At 34.5% G+C, this 21,164-nt stretch overlaps 2 protein-coding genes across 2 annotated transcripts; one reads left to right on the forward strand and one right to left on the reverse strand.

Moving 5' to 3' along the window:
* The first annotated feature begins 6 nt into the window (after window positions 1–6).
* Window positions 7–8,167, forward strand: LOC134278029 (uncharacterized). Its single transcript, XM_062760344.1, has 3 exons — window positions 7–36; window positions 1,557–1,877; window positions 7,520–8,167. The coding sequence occupies exons 2-3, from the start codon at window positions 1,668–1,670 to the stop codon at window positions 8,126–8,128; spliced, it is 819 nt and encodes a 272-aa protein (XP_062616328.1). The 5' UTR covers window positions 7–36; window positions 1,557–1,667; the 3' UTR covers window positions 8,129–8,167.
* A 3,098-nt stretch (window positions 8,168–11,265) lies between these two features.
* LOC134278030 (nucleolar protein 12-like) lies at window positions 11,266–17,500 on the reverse strand. The gene is made up of 5 exons (XM_062760345.1): window positions 17,370–17,500; window positions 14,833–14,938; window positions 14,368–14,553; window positions 13,948–14,039; window positions 11,266–11,432 (listed from the first exon to the last, which is right to left on the reverse strand). The coding sequence occupies exons 1-5, from the start codon at window positions 17,444–17,446 to the stop codon at window positions 11,282–11,284; spliced, it is 612 nt and encodes a 203-aa protein (XP_062616329.1). The 5' UTR covers window positions 17,447–17,500; the 3' UTR covers window positions 11,266–11,281.
* Between the last annotated feature and the right edge of the window lie 3,664 nt (window positions 17,501–21,164).

The following is a 21,164-nucleotide window of genomic DNA, read 5'->3' on the forward strand; positions in this document are numbered from 1 at the left end:
GAAGAATGTGATCATCCTCCTCTTACATGTCTGAGGGTAGGTTATAAACATGATAAATGAAAAAAAAAGTTTAACGCAGGCAATTGCAAGATAAGCTGACTGCACATAAAGAAGACCTGTGAAGTGAAACGAGAAACTATAAGTACTATCAAATGATTAGAGATTGCACTTTATCTTTTAGACATGAAGCTTTTGTGTTTGATCTTATTAAGTTTGTTCTTGCTCCAGAGAATTATATAAATTAATCATACTTTTTGTCAGTGTTTTTGTGTAACATTTTGTTACACATATTGAGACTGTCCCTTGTGGCACATTGGGACTTTGAGCAGTGTACTAGAAGGGTTTTTGTGCTTGCGCCTAATAGGACACGGAATGATTAATTGTATGTTGTTTAATGTCCTTCTCAATAATTTTCACTCATATTGAGACTCCACCACTTGCTGATGGAGATCAGGAGAGCTACAAATTTTGACCTATACTCGACACTCAGGATCATTGAGCAGTGAGAGTTCTTTTTCCTGCACTTACTGCAACACTGGACCTTGCTTTATGTATACGCTCTCATCCGAAGGACCGGTCTCCATGTCCCACAGTGGGATTCGAAACAGCGCTCCTAACTTCGCGACTCTAGATGAGATGCTCAAACCACTGCATCATGTTGGTGACAATAGGAAACAGAACTTACCGGGTAGTTTATAAAGTCTCCTCCAGAGGACTGGTTTGTCTCAAGTGGAAATTGAACCCACAATGTAAGGACCAACTCCTCACTCCAAATGCTCTTACCACTGCACCACACAGGTGATTGAGCTATTTTGTTCTTGTCTAAATATTCATTCTGTGGGTCAAGTAAAGTATACGGTCTTGACAAAATTATACATTGGAAACTAATTCAATAGTTTTTGACCATATGGTCATAAATCTCAACCATATGGTCTTAATTCAATTGAGATGAGATGATTGAGATGGCCTTGTCTCAAATCCTAGTCAGGTCTGTCACATTTTCTTCTTGACTCACACTGGTGCCATGCCATGTTTTGGGCAGTGAAATTGCTTTTTCAGTAAAATTGCAGTTTACATGTTTGGGGAGGTCCATGGAACAGCTTCAGTTAGCCATAAAAACAACATTAATCTGCTAATTTTGACAATACATTGTGTTTAGATCAAAAAAAGAAGACACATTGATGTGGTATAAAAAGTATTAGAATCTAAAGTCAAATTTTTCATTTTTAAATTAATTGTATAGGTTTGATATGTAATTTTTTTTTTCTGTTCTGACAATTTTTTGATGATTTTCATGATTTAATTATTGAGAATGTGACTGAACGTTCATGGCATATTTTCTTTGATCTCTGCAATAACTGTAGTATAAAAGTTCTCAATAAACAACATTTTTATTTTATTTTTATATTTAGTTAAACAAAAATGTTTCTTTTTAACATATGGCTTGATTTAATAAAATTCAGGCAGCTGTGAATGTTAATTAATGCAAAGATAATGGTATCTGATGTGCCTTTTCTTTTATATATATATACATGTATACATCTTCATATTTTTAGTGTGTGGTAGATTTTTGCAAGAAGAAGCACCGATGCCCTCACCCGGGATGTTCCATTTCTGTTTCTCCTAACAGTCCTACAATTCAGTGGTTCATTGCTATTCTTGAGGAAATGTTTAGAGAATATGAAGCAACTTACACTCCACCAGCTCCTAAAACTTCTGGAAAAGAAATATTGAATGTCACGGTTCTAAATGGAGATGCTGCACAAATACCTTACTTACCTTTTATGACATTATCAGATGTCCAGATGCATATCAGTATCAAGCTGAAGATTCCTGCTAATAAGCAGAAGCTGTTATATGAAGATAAGGAAGTTCAGGTAATAATTCACTCTGCTCTAGACTTACATGTATATAAGATCACCTGAGCTGAAGGCTCAAGTGAGCTTCTCTCGGTGTATGTCATTGTTATTGTTGCTGTTATTGTAAAATTTTACAATTTCATCTTTTTCTCCTGAACCACAGTGGGCTAATTTCAATCAAACTTAAAGCTGACATGAATTCTTAAAAACGCAACATTTTCATCTATGTACGACTTGTTTCATACCAACTATAGCCGTATTCCGCCATATTTCTTTCAGATACCTTGTCTCATTGTAACGATATATACCCCAATGCGCTCGTTACACTTGAATGATTTCCTGGATTGGGTATCGACTTGTGCACATCTCCGATGGTAAAGCATATGAGAACACATGAGGTGATCAAGACATTTCAAAACCGAAATGAACAACATAATAATCATATTTTTGAATGATTATTGATTTGAATCAAAAGAAAAAAATGCAAGTTTGGAAGAGAAATTTAGATGCATGAGTACGTATTTTTACAGCGCGCCAATTTATGCAGAATAAACTTAAAATAAAAAGCAGTAAAATTTTCAAACACACTTTGAAATTATATCATTTGAATGGAAAAAAACAACCAACGTCTTTGATCTGCAGGTCCTATGCAATTGATGCATATCGAGAAAACGCCTCGAATGCTGTAAACGTACCCATACCTGGTAATAAGGTTACTGCATCGGTTCGAAGATGTGCACAAGTCAAATGATATACATCCTGAATTCCATTTATTGAAATATGCATCACAAAAAAGAAATAAACTCCATAAAAGCTCAAAAGTAAACACACTGTCATTACTCCGTACAGACTAGCACATCGATACACTTAGTCCGTGCTGATCAGATTTTGGTCAGGGAAAATATCACAACTGGAAAGAAAGTTATTTGGTATTTGCGCGGCTGAAAGGGGGGAGGGATATTATATCTGCTGTTCATAAGCTATAACTCTGAATTGTTTATCTACATGTAGTTCTAATATACATTCTATACAAAGTCGTTTATATAGTCTGCAGTTGGTTTGCGGCGCAAAATTCATGTGTCAATTATAACTGATTATTTTAGTACTAATCTCAAATCTACGGTAATAATTTACTTCAAATCTTAAAAGCAATTAACCAGAATACAAATTTTTATGTGTACATCTATACATTCTTCAACACATACACACGGAGAAAGGCCATCCCCTATTCAGATTGACATTTAGGCATTTGATTTTTTGGACGGGGGGGGGGGGGGGGGGGGGGGGGGGGGGGGGAGGCATGCAAATATGACTGACATGACCGTTATATTCTTGGAAGACAGACATTTCTGCCGAATTCAGTTTTGAGATTTTTTTAAAAATATGTTACTCCGACCACAAAGTATGTGCATTTTGAAATTGAAAGAGAAACTAGACATACATGTATTATGAGCAGTGAGCTCACTTAATGATACCCCCTGCCTCCCAAATGGTAATAATGGCAAAGTCCATATTTTGCTGTTGTCTCTAAACCCAAAATACGTGTCAGATCAAAAAGTAAAATAGGAGGTGCATAATGGTAATTATATATGTAATAAACTTAAGATTCTGTGAAAGTTTCGTTAAATTTCTCTAAGTGGTATAAGAGGATTTGTGGATAAGAGATGGGTACCCCAAAGCGTAACAGACAGACGGACGGACATAATGATTACTATATACCCTCCCACTTTTCAGGCGGGGGATATAATAAACGTGAAATATACATCACAGGAATGGGAACTTTCTCGAATACCTTCTCAAACGTACGTGTCGAACTTGGGCCTGGACAACAGACGAGATTTTTTAAAAAGCTAATTTTAGGTAGAATGTGGAATTCTTACGAGGAGTTTGCTCTCTCTTCCTATATGCTTTTTCTTATAATCATTAATTATTTATGTCTAGGAATTTAATTCACATTTAAAAATTCTATTTTCATTATCATTGTACCACAGAATCAAACTCGTTTATTATACCCCACGCGTGAGGTATAATGTTTTTGACCCGTCAGTCAGTCTTGTTTTTTTGGTCAGCGCAACTTCTCATAAACCACTGTACTGAGTTTTGTCGAACTTTGCAGATATTTATAGGAGACAATGTGTGTGTAGATTTGCACATCACCAGGAAATTCCGAATTCTTTATTTTTCGGGAATTTCCGCACTTCCATACCTTGAATATAGAGATGAGCAGTTTGTCAGCGCAACTCCTCATAAACCGCTGCACACAATTTCGTCAAACTTTGCAGATATTTAGGACACAATGTGTATAGATGTGCATATTACAAGGAAATTACGACTCCTTTATTTTTTTCTGGGAATTTCAGCACTTCGACTTTTGGGGGAGCGTGGGGTATGTGAACTTGCTTACTTTTTCTTTCATAGTGCATAAAATTATAAATAACTTTAAATCAAATTATATTAGGTCTAATAAAGCCAATACACAGTATTTATTTGATAATAATTGATCATAAAGAAATCCAATCTGCTTCCGACGTTTTTCTTACATTATTTTTATGAGAGTTTTATGCATGTTTTATTACCCCCTCATATCACAGGAAAATATCTTCAAAAGGTGAAGGATTCGTAATATTGCATGCTTTATTATAAATTTGATGAAGTTAAACCATGTGCTTAATCGCAAATTTTATTTACAACATGTACAGACAAGAGTAATGTTTATTTTTGAAAAAATTACTTGCATTTTTTTTCAATCAACCCCACTGAGCTTTCAACCTTTGATATTTTCCCTGACCAAATAAAATGATCGGCATGGGCCACGTGTGTCCAAGCATCTTTTACTGTTGAGTTAGCAATGGATTACATGACTTCTGAGATGCATTTTTCAATACAAGTAAAATAGGATAATTCTTTTGACATGTGCACATCCCTGTAACGATAGCAGTATTCATGTAAATGTTTTTATCACTGCGTTTGACGCGTTTTCTCGACCTCCATGGGTGTTTGATGTACATATATGTATTCCATGTTAGTTTATTTTCTATATTGCAGCAAATGCATTCAAAAATAATTTAATTCTCGGTATAGTTCTATTTTTCTTCAATTTTTACTTTTCAAAAATGTATTTGGTCAGTTTATGGACTTCTAAAAACTATGCTATCGGAGATGTGTACATGTCGACAGTCAGGCTAGAAAATCACTCAAGTGAATAAAATTGTACAAGGCTATTTATAGCAGGTACAGGTGACCAAAAATTTTCAATTAAATATGGCGGAATCGAAGAAATATGGCGGACAAAGGCGTACAGGAATGTAGTAAGTCGTACAAAGATGAAAAATGATGGCTTTTTAGCTCACCTGAGCCAAAGGTTTTCTGATCACATTTTATCTGGCGTCCGTCTGTCTGTCCGTCTGTCTGTCTGTAAACTTTTCACATTTTCGACTTCTTCTCAAGAACCGCTGGGCCAATTTCAACCAAACTTGCCACAAAGTATCCTTGGGTGAAGGGGATTCAAGTTTGTTCAAATGAAGGGCCATGCCCTCATTCAAGGGGAGATAATTGGGAATTAATGAAAATTTGGTAGCATCTTTTAAAAATCTTCTTCTCAAGAACCACAGTGCCAGGAAAGATGAAACTTATGGGGAAACATCCTCAGGTAGTGTAGATTCAAGTTTGTTCAAATCATGACCCCCGGGGGTAGGGCGGGGCCAAAATGGCCGACCTAAGTTTTACATAGAAATATATAGGAAAATTCTTTAAAAATCTTCTTCTCAAGAACAACAAAGCCATAATTGATCATATTTATATGGAAGCATCCTCAGGTAGTGTAGATTCAAGTCTGTTCAAATCATGACCCCGGGGGGTAGGGCGGGGCCAAAATGGCCGACCTAAGTTTTACATAGAAATATATAGGAAAATTCTTTAAAAATCTTCTTCTCAAGAACAGCAAGACCATAATTGATCATATTTATATGGAAGCATCCTCAGGTAGTGTAGATTCAAGTTTGTTCAAATCATGACCCCCGGGGGTAGGGCAGGGCCAAAATGGCCGACCTAAGTTTTACATAGAAATATATCGGACAATTCTTTAAAAATCTTCTTCTCAAGAATAGCAAGGCCATAATTGATCATATTTATATGGAAGCATCCTCAGGTAGTGTAGATTCAAGTTTGTTCAAATCATGACCCCCGGGGGTAGGGTGGGGCCAAAATGGCCGACCAAAGTTTTAGATACTGATAGAAATATATAGGAAATTTCTTTAAAAATTTTCTCCTCAAGAACAACAAATCCATAATTGATCAAATTTATATGGAAGCATCCTCAGGTAGTGTAGATTCAAGTTTGTTCAAATCATGACCCCCAGGGGTAGGGCGGGGCCACAATGGCCGACCAAAGTTTTACATAGATATATAGGAAAATTCTTTAAAAATCTTCTTCTCAAGAACAACAAAGCCATAATTGATCATATTTATATGGAAGCATCCTCAGGTAGTGTAGATTCAAGTTTGTTCAAATCATGACCCCCAGGGGTAGGGTGGGGCCAAAATGGCCGACCAAAGTTTTACATAAAAATATATAGGAAATTTCTTTAAAAATCTTCTCCTCAAGAACAACAAAGCCATAATTGATCATATTTATATGGAAGCATCCTCAGGTAGTGTAGATTCAAGTTTGTTCAAATCATGACCCCCAGGGGTAGGGCGGGGCCACAATGGCCGACCAAAGTTTTACATAGATATATAGGAAAATTCTTTAAAAATCTTCTTCTCAAGAACAACAAAGCCATAATTGATCATATTTATATGGAAGCATCCTCAGGTAGTGTAGATTCAAGTTTGTTCAAATCATGACCCCCAGGGGTAGGGTGGGGCCAAAATGGCCGACCAAAGTTTTACATAAAAATATATAGGAAATTTCTTTAAAAATCTTCTCCTCAAGAACAACAAAGCCATAATTGATCATATTTATATGGAAGCATCCTCAGGTAGTGTAGATTCAAGTTTGTTCAAATTATGACCCCCAGGGGTAGGGAGGGGCCAAAACGGCCGACCAAAGTTTTACATAGAAATGTATAGGAAAATTCTTTAAAAATCTTCTCAAGAATAGCAAAGCCAGGATTGGTCATGGGAGTACTTTTGGATTTAAGCTTTTCAAGTCTAAACCAATTCTGCTTTTTCCTAGCCACAGTGCTCAGGTGAGCGATGTGGCCCATGGGCCTCTTGTTAAGAGTTCATGTCAGCTTTAACACAGTGTATCAATGGGTAAAAGGAGGGAGATAATTAAGAACAAGGAAAAATTGAATGTGGTTATTAAAAAAGCTTCTTCTCGAGAACCACTGGGCCAGAAAAATAGGGGGAAAAAATATGTCAAAAACAGTAGCAAAATTAATGTATGCAAAGATTAATTCATATAAGGATCTATTTGCTTTTTTGCAATGGGATGCTCCAGTTTTCTTAGCCTTTGGGCTTATTTCATCTCCGATTAAAAGAGAAATAGTTCTGTTCAGTTGAACAAACCTAAATCCAATTAAATTTAATTACCGGTAATCAAAAAATGCATAGAGGTTGAAATTGGTACAGTGCGTGGTTCTGGAAACTGACATAGACAAAATGCTGTGATCAGAAGAATTAGAGGCTATTCATGTTTTTTGTTCTTTTCTTTGCAGATATTCAAACCAAATGGTCAATCCTTCACACTGTCAGAGTGTAGTATTCCTCCTTATGCTACACTTTACCTTGTGGTCCTGCTGTACGCCATTCCCGAGGCCTTTGATCATGTGGTGTTTGATCTTTACTGGGGTTATCCATCCTCTGGCTGTGATTATTTGGATGCTTCCTGTTTAGTGTATCAAAATACACATTTTTTAAACCTGGTAGATTATCGTCATTGTTCAAGGCAAGGAATTACACATTCTGGGGATGTGATGAATTCTCACACAAGAACTGGTCATCACACAATCCATGTTTATTTAAAACAACTCCCCAGTAATGCAACTCATCTATTTTTCACCCTTAGTGCTTGGAACAGCCCTAACATTTCAAGGTACCCCAACCCTAGCCTGAAGTTCTATGAAGCCAGCAGTGTTCACAAAGACTTGTGTAAAACAACCTTTACACATGCAAGGTATTCACAAGCTGTGATAATGTGCTCCGTATCCAAAAACAGTCAAGGAAGGTGGGAGATCTATGAAAGTGGAAAGCTGAGTGCTGGCAATGCAAAGAACTATAGTCCAATTAAAAGCACAATCATTAATTTGATCAAGACAGGTTATTGAACTCACAAATAAATATGTAGTACATTTGGATAGTACAAGTATAATTATCGGCCACAGCAGCGGCCGATCTATTTGTGGTTGTGTTAGAAAGTGCACATGGGGAAATGAGACGTTATTTTTTCATAAGTTCGGTACAATAATTCTTCAATAATAAAATGTATAAATTATTCACGAGTAAATATTCTTTAAATTGTTTTAAACTTAGTACAGTGTATATATTTATTGTATTTCTTATATCTCAATATCATTATTATTTTATCAGATAATTGCTAATTTATGGTTAAATAATAAGAGTTAACAATAGGTACTCCCAGGTTTGGGAGTGTGTAAGATATGAAAGGAAATCGTCACGATTTCCAGAATAAGATAATAATGACGTGATAAAAGTTCACGGTGAATAAAAATTGAAAAGTTGTTTAGCTAGTAAAATTAGTTTTGAATATGCTATAGCTGCAAATGAATCAAGGTTTTTTTTTTTTTTTTACATTTTGCACCGCTTCTTTGCAGAAACCATAGGCATTATCGCGTGAAAAAGATCCAAAGTATCAGCACATACATCGTCTCAAGCCATGGTCCTGAGTCTGCATAAAGCTCTCTCATACCCTTGGCTGCTTGATCATAAAAAGTGTCGTAATCTTGAATATTTACGCCTCTCTATCGTGACGTCATATTCAGTCAGTGGGAAGTTTGGTTTCCATAGCAACAATTGACATCAACAGTATACAAGGAATATTTTGTAAACTGCGATTGGATATTGAAAGGTCGCAATAAAGTTCATCATCCGACTATGCTTTACTTGCATTGGTCAATATTTTAATGAGCTACGAAGAACTCTCTCCTCATTCAACCACGGCCAGAGTGGGAGAGGATCGTACATTTTGGCCGTGGTTTGCGATGATGCAGCACGTAGTTCATATTGAAAGGCCTACATCTTCATTTTGATGACAATAAATTCTTATCTTTTATCATGGACTTTATTACATCATTGAATCCATTTGATGAGCAAATGCACTAAAAAATTTGCACCAAATGCACATTTTCAAGTTTTTAAATTAATTATTTATTTTGCCTTGATGACAGTCTTCTTCTTCTTCTTCTTCCCATCCAGTGCAAAACCACTTGAGTATTATCGCACTCTGCGTGAGGGGGCAAGTGTCTATATACAGTGCTCAAAAAATTAAAAGTTTAAAAGATTAAAAGCGCAGAGATGTGACATCTAGTGGCTGGCACTGGACAGCTGGGTCTTGAAGCTGTCCAGGGTCTTAAAAAAAAGATCACTATTTCAGCTTTGAATATCTTGTGCTTTCCTTGCATGGATGCTTTCAAAAGTGTGATAGTACTTTTGAAATACTAAATTTTGTTTGTGGCCGATTTGATGCTTTGCATCAATTTAACTTGTTTCTTTATTTGTCACTGCAGGTGTAAACAAAAGATTCTGTTTTTTAAATGTTGGTACCAAACAGTGATGTACTGTACCAAACAGTGATGTACTACCTAAACTCATTTCCAGCACCGCTTTTGATTATATATATAATGTGTATGTGTCTGTATTAACTTAATTTCATAAAATATATTTTAAATACAAATGTATCTAAAAATATGAAGTTTACAATTAACATTTTACTACATTTCAGTGTACCACATGCATATTGTTGCAAGCTCAGCCAGGGAATACTAGTGGTAAATATCAGTATTTCCCTGTCCCTGTAAATTCATCTGAAAATGAATAACTGCAAATTTTTATAGATAATCATTGTGACCTACTTTTCCAGATGTTTCAAAGCTCCAAGATGCATCAACTTACCGGTACAATATTATGATAATCTGAAATAATAAAGAAAACTAAAATGTTTTGAAAATGTTGACTTGGAAAATTATCTTTATGACTTCCTTTTTGGTTGACACTTTCGTGTGTCTGGCCTCATGATGCATAGATAATACATGTATTAGGCTTCAAAGTTTCCAAGACATGCAGCAGAGTCAATTTTATGATGAATACATGTATATGCAAAATTGTTATAGTAGGTCTTCCTGATTTACTTTGAGTTAGCATGACATGAGGTCCAAAGATGCAGCACCCTTTAACTTTTGAGGATTCTTGTCCTTATACGACAGTGAGCAAAATATCAAAGAAATTTACACGGTAATAGATGTGTGTAAACTTTTTGTATAGCAGTACTCCTATCAACAAGTAATTGTTAAATTAGGCCTAATGTGGTTCATAAAAGCCAAACCAGGCCAGGCCACAAGATCATGAAGCTTCTTATCCGGAAAGCTTAAGTCAAAATTTTCTATTGTACTAGAATGTTGAAGAAGTCAAACAGGCAAAAATCAAACTACCGGGGTATTTTATAATCTTGCTGAATAAAAGTGTTTTTATCTGTAAAATTAGAGATTGATTCAATAAATAATTTTAAATATCTTACAGGAAGCTAAAAATTTGACTTAAGACTATGTCTGTTTCATGATCCTGCGGCCTGGTGATCAATAAGAAATTTTGATTCCTTTTGGGTGAGTGAAAAAAACATATGGATCTAGCATTACCAATTTTTCATATAAAGAACGAGTGCACTTATGGGCCCCGGTAAAACGTGAAAAAATAATCAAAGCAAAATTTTACTATAGATAATCACAAATGTCGGCCGAACCCTACCACGTTGTATGACTTTTCTCTTTGTATATTCATGACTTTCAGTGAATTTAATTGTACCTTGATCTCAAATGGAGAGAACTAATATAGGCCCTTGGCCTGCTGTTCAATCCATATTCATATTGTACACTTTGTATATTATGAATAAAATACTTATTAAACTAAACTTTCAGTGGTAAAATGCACTATGGAGTATACTCCATGTGGTACCTCCTCAGTCGAGGGAAGGAAATGACATTCTGGCTGAGATGAGCAGGATTTTAGCAGGGGGTTATCCTGTTGATGGATACCTTGCCAGAAATATAGGGCAAATTAAACATGCTTATAAATGAATTGACTCTTATAAGGAAGTTACTGTTATGTTCATTTCCCGTAGGTTTTAAACAAATTGTGGGGCAAACTGGCTGGATATAACAATTTACATTTATAATGAAGCAAAATTGTTTTTTACTGTACAGCAAAACTTGGTAATAATGCTGTAGGTAATGATAACAAAATATTTATTAATTTCTAGGTTTTATTTTCTTTTTCTGTCTTTTAAAAGAAAATTTTTCTTTCCTCTTCTTCATTGACTTTTTGTCGTACTGCTTGGGATGGGTCTTCTGAAACCTTGTCTTCTTTGATGGATGAATGTGTGAGTCGATTTCTCCTTGTCTGCAAAACATAAAAGAACTATTAAGTACAAATAAAGTGCCCCGCCACAGCATGATACGCCCGTCAAATATATTGTTCAATAATCATAAATTGGTTAAGGTGCAAGAAAATCAGATAACCTTGATTAACAGATTGACACCGATTTCAATGATCTAATTTCCATTTCTTATCATGTTTAAAATATTGTACATACATCTCTAAGAGACTTACAGTGTAGGGATTAATTATAACAAATAATACATCATATAATTCTAAACTGGCTGTGTAAGAACTTAACAAATATCCATCTGCAGCTTTAAATTGTTTATTGCATATTTTATGGCATAATGGAAATGCTACAGTCTAATAAAAAAATCAAAAATAAATTATTCTTTAGACTATAAAATTCTAAGTGAGACATGACATGAGATTTTGGGGGCGTTAACATAAAATTGGGTGTTTAAATTAAAGGTCACAGTGACCTTGAAATAGGCCACGACACACCTTCTACCTAAGATGTATAATTTTGCCAAGTTTGAAAGCTCTAGGTCTAATGGTTTTCTAGTTGTGAGCCGGACAGGATTTTTCCATATTTGGCCATAGCATCTTTCATACATGTTAACCTATTGTGATGAAAAATAGGGAGATTCAGACCTCAAAAGCGGTAGCATTGCGCGCGTGTTGTTTAACGCTTGGATTATCGATATCTTTCATGTAATATACATGTATATTATAAGCCTTAAATGAAATCAGGTACCTACACTAATTAATCTTAAATAGCAACAGCAAAGAAGAAGACAGAAACACCTTAAGTTTGACATGAATAGTACAAATTCAAATATTTTTCATGCTCATCATTTTGCTTGGATTGGCTGCTAAACTTAGCCTTTTGAAGAGTGATCTTTGCTGATATAGCCTAGAAGCAATAATTCTGAATGTTCATTCAGTTTTTAAACAAAACACATGATGGCATGGTTTAATCTAGATCTAAAACAAGTTCCTATCTTTCGTTATATAAATCAGATTTCCCGCGATGATCGAAAACGAAAGTAGAGATGTGCCACATGGCTTGGTCAATCGAGTGATTTCTATTGACTTTATTTATAAAGTTGTGAGCTTCTGTGCTTTTAAAGACGATGTCAAATGTTTTCATCTAATTCTTAAAAGCTGTATCTCCTTTTTCATGGCAGGGATGTTGATTAATTTATCGTAACCAATGTAATCACTGGTAGTCTTGTGTTGTTGTCGTTGTCAAATCCGTGCTTGAAATCTATGTACAAAAAAAGCGTTTGTATGATTCCGAGTCAAATCACGCGATATCTAGCGAGATTTTATGAGAGTGGCTTCAAAAATGGATACCCAAGCGAACCAAAAATACTTTAGACGCAGCTTTTGTAGAAAAGCGGTAGATTTCTGAATTAAATCGGTAGGCGGGAGATGGAGTGAAAAAGCGGTAGACTCCCGCCTAAATCGGGAGAGTTAACATGTATGATCTTTATTAAAGGTCAGAGCGACCTACTTTTTGTGCGTGACACACCATCTACCCAAGAAGTATCAACTGTCAAAGTTTGATAATCCTAGGTCTAATAGTATTCAAGTTATGAGCCGGACACGAATGGACAGACGGACGGACGGACATGAAGCCTATAACATAATACGTCCCGTCTTACGACGGGCGTATAAAAAGGTTTTAATTATATTGGCTTCAGATATGAAATGTACAATGGACAATATTCTTCGACTGCTAGAGAACATTCACCCACAACACACTACTTTGAAGAAAATCTTGCCAAATTCCAATGGAAACATTATCTTAAGCCATAAGACCTCTGAAAAAACTGAATGCAATCACAAAAAAAATGTTTGTTTCTCATCTTCTTGCTTAGGTCTGTTCTTTTGATAAATTAATGAAAATATGAAGTTATGTAAAAATTCAATTACCGGGTACAAAGTAAATTCACACAGCATTTTTAGTTGAATAACCTGTATAAGCAGAAATTTTAGAGAGGATATAATTTTGGCATTTTTAGCAAGGGTGTTGAGATTGCTTAAGTTGAATATCACTAACATTTATTCCCACATTAAAGGTTACTTTAATCTTTACACCACAACAAAATCACTAAAATTACTTTGCACAAAATTAAACACTAATTCTGAGTGAGATATCACTAAATTTGCATCTTTCTAAAATCTCCATTATAATGCAGTATCAAAAATCATCATTCACAATCACAGTTGTTTATCTAAACATTTCTTGTAAACTTATAAGTGTCCAATATAAAGAAATTAGCATTCTAAATAAGGTAACATCCAGATAACCATCTTAATTGATCATACAATGTAATATAAATAATATACCATAACAACTGTGAAGGACTATTCTAAAAATAAAAGGAACTGTTTGACCAGTGTGCAAATTAAAACTCAAATGTCCACTGTTTTCAAAATCTAGTCATTAGAACTCTTTTAAAGATAAAAGAAACATCCACAGAAGGAAAGGAATGGACTAGTAGGTGAGTAATATTTTTTAATCTACCTCTTCTTAAGTCTCTTTAGTGATTTCTTCAGTTTCTCGTCACTGATTTTAACCACGCTGTCATCTTCAGTTTTCTCCTCTTCCTCATCAACCTAAACAATATTTCCCATTTTAAACATGATTATCAACAGCCAATTCATGATTTAACAAATCTGATCTTCCCTAAAATGTAAAGAAGCTTTTAACCCTTTCAGCCAGGAGTACCCTGTAGTCTGTACCAAGTTTGGCAGAAAAAGTGGTTCTGGAGAAGACAATGGAACCGTAAAAAAGTTAACAAAGACAAAGACTGAAAAACTTTTATCAGAAAAGCTTAAGCCATCAGTTTTTATTGACTTTAAGCATAAATTAAAAAAAAAGTTCTCTTTAACAGTGAATTCTTGCACTCCCATAAATATACATGTATATATTGATAATGTTTACCCTGTTTACACCAAGTCTCAGTCCACTATGCCCTGCTAGATCTATTTCTGAGATGTCTGTTACAGTAACTGTGTGAGAAGGTAGATCCACCACTGAAGTCTCTACATCCTCAATATCATCCAGTTCTGGCACCTTGGACTTCCTCTTACCTGCATATTTCTGACTTTTCAACAACAACTCCTTCCTCTGTAAATCAATATATTTAAAATGATTTGTCCAGTTATTTAGAAATGTCTCATTTTAGATAAAGAAATTTTTAAAAAAATATATATTGATATTCAACTCAGGAGCCCATAATTCTACTCTTTCTAAAGATTAATGATTGAACAGTCAACACTGACTCATACTTCATAAGAGAGTCTTTACTCTATATCATATTGTAAAGTAATCATGCATAGATAAATAATACTGAACAACAGTTTTCAAATTCTGTTGGCTTTCCAGTTTAATCATCATGTCCATTACCTGCTGTTTTAGAGCCTTTTTGTCTTCTTTTAGTCTCTTTTCTCTTTCTTCTTTAGCATGCTGTTGTCTTTCTTTTTTCCTCTTCCGAAATCCAGTCAAATACTCTCTGTTTCGTAAGAAAAAATTTATTAGTCATACATGCTACACCCAGGAGATTTCAACCTGTTCTTTTTTGATAGTCTATTATATTATCATTCTATTACACAGTAGAACCTGGTTGTAGCGAAGTCATCCCGGGGACTTTCATCTTTGTGGAGATTCTGATTGGCAAGATATTTGGACTGACACCCACAGAATCTCTGGACAACCCAATTCATGTCTGGAAATTAAGCCACAACTTTGGATGACTATAGCAAGAATTATTCACATACTAGGCAACACTGCCATTTGTTTCAAACAGAATATAGGAACTTTTTTATGCAAGGAAAAAATAATTTCATCACAGGAGCCATGTTCTGAATAGAGATCTCATTGAATATTTCAGACTTGTCAAAATCCGTCGGTCCTGTCGGCAAGGCCGGTAAAAATTTGTCTGGACCGAAAACATTTAAGAAAACGTTGGTCCAGATGACCGTTTGAAAAAAATTGAGTGTAATGCAAATTTACTGAAGGGCAGGATCGGGATGCATAGTTAAAGGTCACAAACACAGAAAAAATGGCCGCGTACGCAGCATGTTGATGATAGCGAAGTAAATTTGTTGCAGCAAAGTCATAAAACTTGTCATTTATGTCTATGTTAAAGACTCTCTATATCAAGAAAGGAAATTTGTTAGATTGAAGGCTGTTGAAAATAATAAAGGACATTTTGGTGCTGTTATTCATATGACTTTATCAGCATCAAAATAAGGTACAAGTATCTGGTCTGACAAAAGTTTGACTGATCTGACAGAACATTCGACTTTGTCAGATCAAATGGCTGACAGTCATTAAAAAATTTCGACAAGTCTGATATTTTTATGTTGGAATTTACATGCCTAAGTGGTAAGCAATTTAGAAATAATAGTGACAGAGAGTCAAATAAACAACCAAATGACTAAACTGAAGCGAACGGCAGTGTCGCCTATTTGAATAATTCTTGCTATAGTCGGCTGAAGTTGGGACTTAATTTCCAGACAGGAATTATTGAGGGTTGTCCAGAGATTCTGTGGGTCAGTCCAAATCTCTAGCCCAGAAGAATCTCCACAGAGATTATGGGGACCTATGAAATTACTTCACTAATCACTATATATCTGCATGAGGACTTTGTTAAATTTATATACCCTAAATCTGGAAATTTTTGCTGTAGATAAATTTTTAGCAAATTTGTGAGTTCATTGCATTCACAAAAATATTTTTCTTAAAAATAATTCAACAATAAGAAAATATAAACAAAGTAGTGGTCATTCGCAAACTTTTGAAACGTAAAAATTAATCAACAGCATTTTGACCCAGATTCGCAAAATAAAATCGACGTAAAAATTTCCAGATTTACAGTAGCTGGGGATCCAAAATAACTTCGCCATTAGGGCTGTCATGGGTACCCGGAATGACCTGGAACCGCGGAACAATTAATTCTGGCCGAATTCGGCTCTGTTTTTACACAATACTGTTCGGTTTCGATTTGTACAATAGAGTAGGTTTTACCATAAAAATGGCGTCTAAAACGAGAGATTCGTTAGTACATTGCCATTATAATGTGATTTAAATAATTTGGTACAATTGTTTTCAAGTGAGTGGTCAGGAAACTATTTTAAACAAGTTATTCTGTTGCTATTTCTTAGATTAAATGAAAATATTTTTTTTTTGTTGAATATAATTCAAATCATGAGCTTTTATTCCATTGTATACCCGAACCGAAGAACCCGAAACCAAACCTAAAAAAAATTGGAAGTGACCCGACCTGAAAAATTTTGGAAACGTTACAGCCCTATTTGCTATATCCATAAATTTGCCATATCCGTGTAACGGCGTGTTCGTACTAAATGAGTTTTACTGTGTTATATTTTTTATATTCAATATTTATACATTTGAGAGATAATAACCTAAAAGTCCACATGTACATTTTTCATACATACATAAATTTACTCTTTTGTGTAAATGCAGTTCATTCAAATACACAATTAATGTACTTAAAATTTAATTATAATATATTGCACATTGAAGGTTTTCCTCTAACTCTTAATAGCCTTGTTTGATTGTTTTTTTTTTTTTGTTGTTGTTTTTTTTTAGATTGTGACATATGCACATCATGGGATGTGAGGAATCTTGGATTTATTGAAGTATGAATTATTTTCAGTCAAGGGAGGGCATGTAGCAAAATTTACACGAACATTACATGGACAAAGACTAGAAATATTGAAATCTGGCCAAAAAGAATAAAATTTGCATCCTCTTATTAGTAAATATGAGCAAGTGATTAGAGATTTACAGAAGCACATTTACACAATAAAATACATGTTAACTGGCACTCAGTGGCAGGCACGCTAAATAATTTCCTCCAATCATCTGTTGAAATGATTGGGTCAGGTTTTCAACCATCGATTCAAAATACCAATTACATTCTATTCTGTTCATTGAAGACAAGAATTTTCTTTGTTTTCCTATTCTTCTTGCTCCTTCGTTTGGCAATTTCCATGTTAATGATGTTTAGTTCGAAGTTCCTCTAGTTAAGTTAAAGTTCAATAAGTCGTTCATTCATTGTTTCGACCAAACATCAGTTTCATTTTACTAAAATCATAGAGATATTCTTAGAAAGAAATTCAAGGTATCAATAATATTTTACTTTGTTCACCCAAGACAACAAGAATAATCTGTTACTCTTGCTCAATATAGAAATAAATTTTGAATCTTATATACGTCATGGAGGCAGGACCCCCCCCCCCTTCTTTCCATTTTTCTTTTATCTGAGGTTGACACACCCTTTTCTTACAAAGACAAACGGGTTACATTATCGACTGCAAGTGAAGTAGTGCATAGAAGGACAGTGTGACCCAAGATATAAAAAAGAAAAAATTAGAAAAGGGGGGCCCAGCTCCCAAGTACCTGTGGTCGGAACGGGAGGGGGCTAGGGGAGCCTAGTCCCATTTTTTGTCAAGAGATGGACATAATGTATAGGCATTGAAATTTGGGACTTGTCTTTTTTGTTGTTGATTTATCCCCCCCCCTTTTTTTTTTTTGCTGAATTAAATACCCCCCCCCCTTAAAGATGCCAAAAAATCCCTTGTCGTTCCCCTATCAGTCCCTGACATTGTCCTGTCACTCCCTGACTTTCTCCTACAATCCCCTGTCGTTATCCTTGACTATCCTGTCCACTCCCTTTCTACCCTGTCTACTCCCTGTCGTTCCCTGACATTCTCCAATCTTGTTGAAACTGCCTAGTCTGACTTCCCCCGTCGTTCCCTGACAATTATTTTGGCAAAGGAAAGGAGTTTAAGATATATTCTTGTTGCAAATTGAGAGTGAAAAATGCTATAGTCTGGAAAACTCTCAAGGTTTTTCTTTAATATAATAGACTTAGTAATAATTGAAAAGTATGCAATTATCAGGTACATGTACATTTGTATCAAGGATGCAAAATGCCCCGTTTTTGTGTACAAGCACTAGAATTTCCGGAAGTGTATTACACATCTTTATTAGTGATCTATCATGATGTAATAACATAAATTTTATATACTAGTATATTAAAAATATTTAAGGGGAGACAGGGAACATGTCACATGACTAAAAAGACATATTACGTCATAATCGGTTATGATATACATGTTAAACATTGTTAGAATCAACAGTTATTGTGTAATTTTATTCTAAATTCTAAAATTGTTTTAAAACATTTAGTTTTAGAAATTATTATCAATAAAATTTTTAAAGATCTTCCCATCATTTAGATATTGTGAAGCTGTCCAATACACATTTGTTTCTCTTTACCCTGCAGTCTGACGTCAGTGACGTCATAGACGTAGTGTTTGAATTCTCAGTGCAGCGAGATCAAGTACACACACCCGTCATGATCAGTTTTATTTCATAATAAACAGGTCACAGTCAATGTATCGTGATAAATTCTGAAGCAGATTTTGTTTAATTAATATTTTTTCGTGTTTAGTAACAGATATTCTCTCTATTTAGATAATTTGAATGTTTATGTTTTCGTGTGACGTCACAATTAATTTCCCGCACTCGGAAAATACAAACGTGAAGCGTTTTTATCATGCTTACGTCTAATTCAATGATGTCCTGTGCGATATTGAGGTAAGCTTCACCCTGTGATATTTATGCAGTAAATAATTACGATGAAGGACTGACATTAAATCGTAAATTTAGAAATATTTATTGACAAAATTTTTTCCAAATGAGGTTTTTTGTCGTTGAAGCTGCCTTGAAAAATGCAAAAATTATCCCACCCAAATACTATATAAAATAAAAACAATTGCTTTCCGATAATTTAAACACTATGAATATTCTGAAATATTTGAGTATGTAGTGTTATCTATCATATTTATCGTTTGAGCGTAAAAAATCGCATTATGGACTCTGTTATGGGCCCGTAAACACGAAGTATCTAAACTCCATACAAACTCTAAATAGGGTGGTATTTGTGGGACGATATCTTTTAAATAAGTCAAGAAATCCCATGACAGGACCGTTTTAAAATGTTAAGTATATATTAAATTAGTAATATAAAAAATACGAAAAAAATTCATTGACAGGGTTTTTTTCAGGTAAAGGTCCTGTTCCTCCTTAAGTAAATAAAAGAACTACAAATAATACATGTACCATATATTAAGTATTAAAGACAGTTTTGTGAATGCAACCAATAGGTTGATTATAATATATATTTGTTTATCATTCTTGATCGAATCAGTTGTGTCATTGGCAAAACAGCTATAATATCATATAGGTAATATTACATGTAACATTACAAGTACAGATAACTTCTACCCAAAGAAATACCAATAGGTAATACCAATATTATTATTAGTACTATAAACATAGGTAATCAGAGCTCACCTCAACGAATGTTTGTCTTTAAGCAAGGCCAAGTCCCACATTAAACTAATAATCTAGAAGTGTACATTCCAAAATAACTCTGGAAAATCTAGATGCAATCCTGATAGATTGCATCCCTAGAAGTATCATCCATGCAAGTTTGGTCAACATAGGGCTTATAGTTACTTAAGAATGAACCTGTTCCAAAAACTTAAACCTGTTCATTCATCCAGAAAATGTAGGTTGGATCCAGCATCTGAAACAGGTTTGGTAGTATGCATCCTTGGATGTATCATCCATGCTAGTTTGGTCAACATGCAGTTAAAATAACGTACTCCAAAAACATTAACCTGGTACAGTGTAATTCCTTAGCTGAAATTGCAGCATCTGAAACCTTGACTTGTACAATAAAACACATTAGACGCATCTTGCATGCATATCTGATCAACATAGGGCAAAGAAGTACCAGGTACTTAAAGAGAAAACTGCTCTAAAAACCTTCACCTGGGACACTGACACCAAGGGTATCACAAAAGCTCCCCCCAACTTCATTGAGGTGAGCTAAAAACTACAGCACACAGCTTCATACAAAGGGCCTGTCTCTAAGAACAAGATGGATTCAGGGGGTATCTGGACAGGAAAGGAAATTGTAAAATAATTCCATGTTACTGTAAATGTATTATATTTAGCCTGTACGATATTTGGCGGAAAATCTGATTTAGCACGTCTTAATGTTCTTCTTTATATATATATATGTGCGAGATATTTAGCGTTGTACTTGAATTACCGAAAATTGCTTTCCGCCAAAAAACGCTAAAAAGAATACACAGCCAAATGTAATACTTTTACAGTATGTTCTCCATATGTATATATTCAAAACTGAAGTAATGAATGTAACATCAAATAAAGCTTGAGATGTATGGTTTTAATAATTTTATTTCTTTTCTTGGTAATAAGTAAATTATATACAGGATGCATGATAAAATATTTTGTGACTTCGTTGTTAATACTATTTTACTGTACATCATCATTGACAAAATCTCTTTATAAGTTATCTCATTGTTCCCTGAATTCAACTAGACTTGGTTAAAATTTGTGTATATTTGACAAAGCATATTTTAGATTGGTTACAGTCTTAAAAGACATACTTGCAACTTAACATTCTCAATAGAGATATTTTAAATACTTATCTAAATTTCATTTTTAATAGAATGGTATTTTCACAGAAGCCAAAAATTGACACTGGGTCATGAAAAAGAAAAAAAATTAATGTCATTGTTTCTTAAAAGAAGAAATAATAAATTGTCCCTGTATTTTTTTAACAAAACAATTTATATGTCACATCAGTTATAAGACTATATTGGGACACT

Source organism: Saccostrea cucullata, unplaced genomic scaffold, assembly GCF_032062105.1.
Source record: "Saccostrea cucullata isolate Sc308-1 unplaced genomic scaffold, CSIRO_AGI_Scuc_v1 ctg6541, whole genome shotgun sequence".
Taxonomy (NCBI): Eukaryota; Metazoa; Mollusca; class Bivalvia; order Ostreida; family Ostreidae; genus Saccostrea; species Saccostrea cuccullata.

Excerpts from the sequence above, each read along its gene's own strand:
- LOC134278029 (XM_062760344.1), top strand. The coding sequence starts at position 1,668 with ATGTTTAGAGAATATGAAGCAACTTACACTCCACCAGCTCCTAAAACT. Across the intron at positions 1,878-7,519 it reads ATGAAGATAAGGAAGTTCAG|ATATTCAAACCAAATGGTCA; the intron begins GTAATAATTCAC and ends TTTTCTTTGCAG.
- LOC134278030 (XM_062760345.1), bottom strand. The coding sequence starts at position 17,446 with ATGGAAATTGCCAAACGAAGGAGCAAGAAGAATAGGAAAACAAAGAAA. Across the intron at positions 14,939-17,369 it reads TTCAATGAACAGAATAGAAT|AGAGTATTTGACTGGATTTC; the intron begins GTAATTGGTATT and ends CTTACGAAACAG. Across the intron at positions 11,433-13,947 it reads CTAAAGAGACTTAAGAAGAG|ACAAGGAGAAATCGACTCAC; the intron begins GTAGATTAAAAA and ends TATGTTTTGCAG.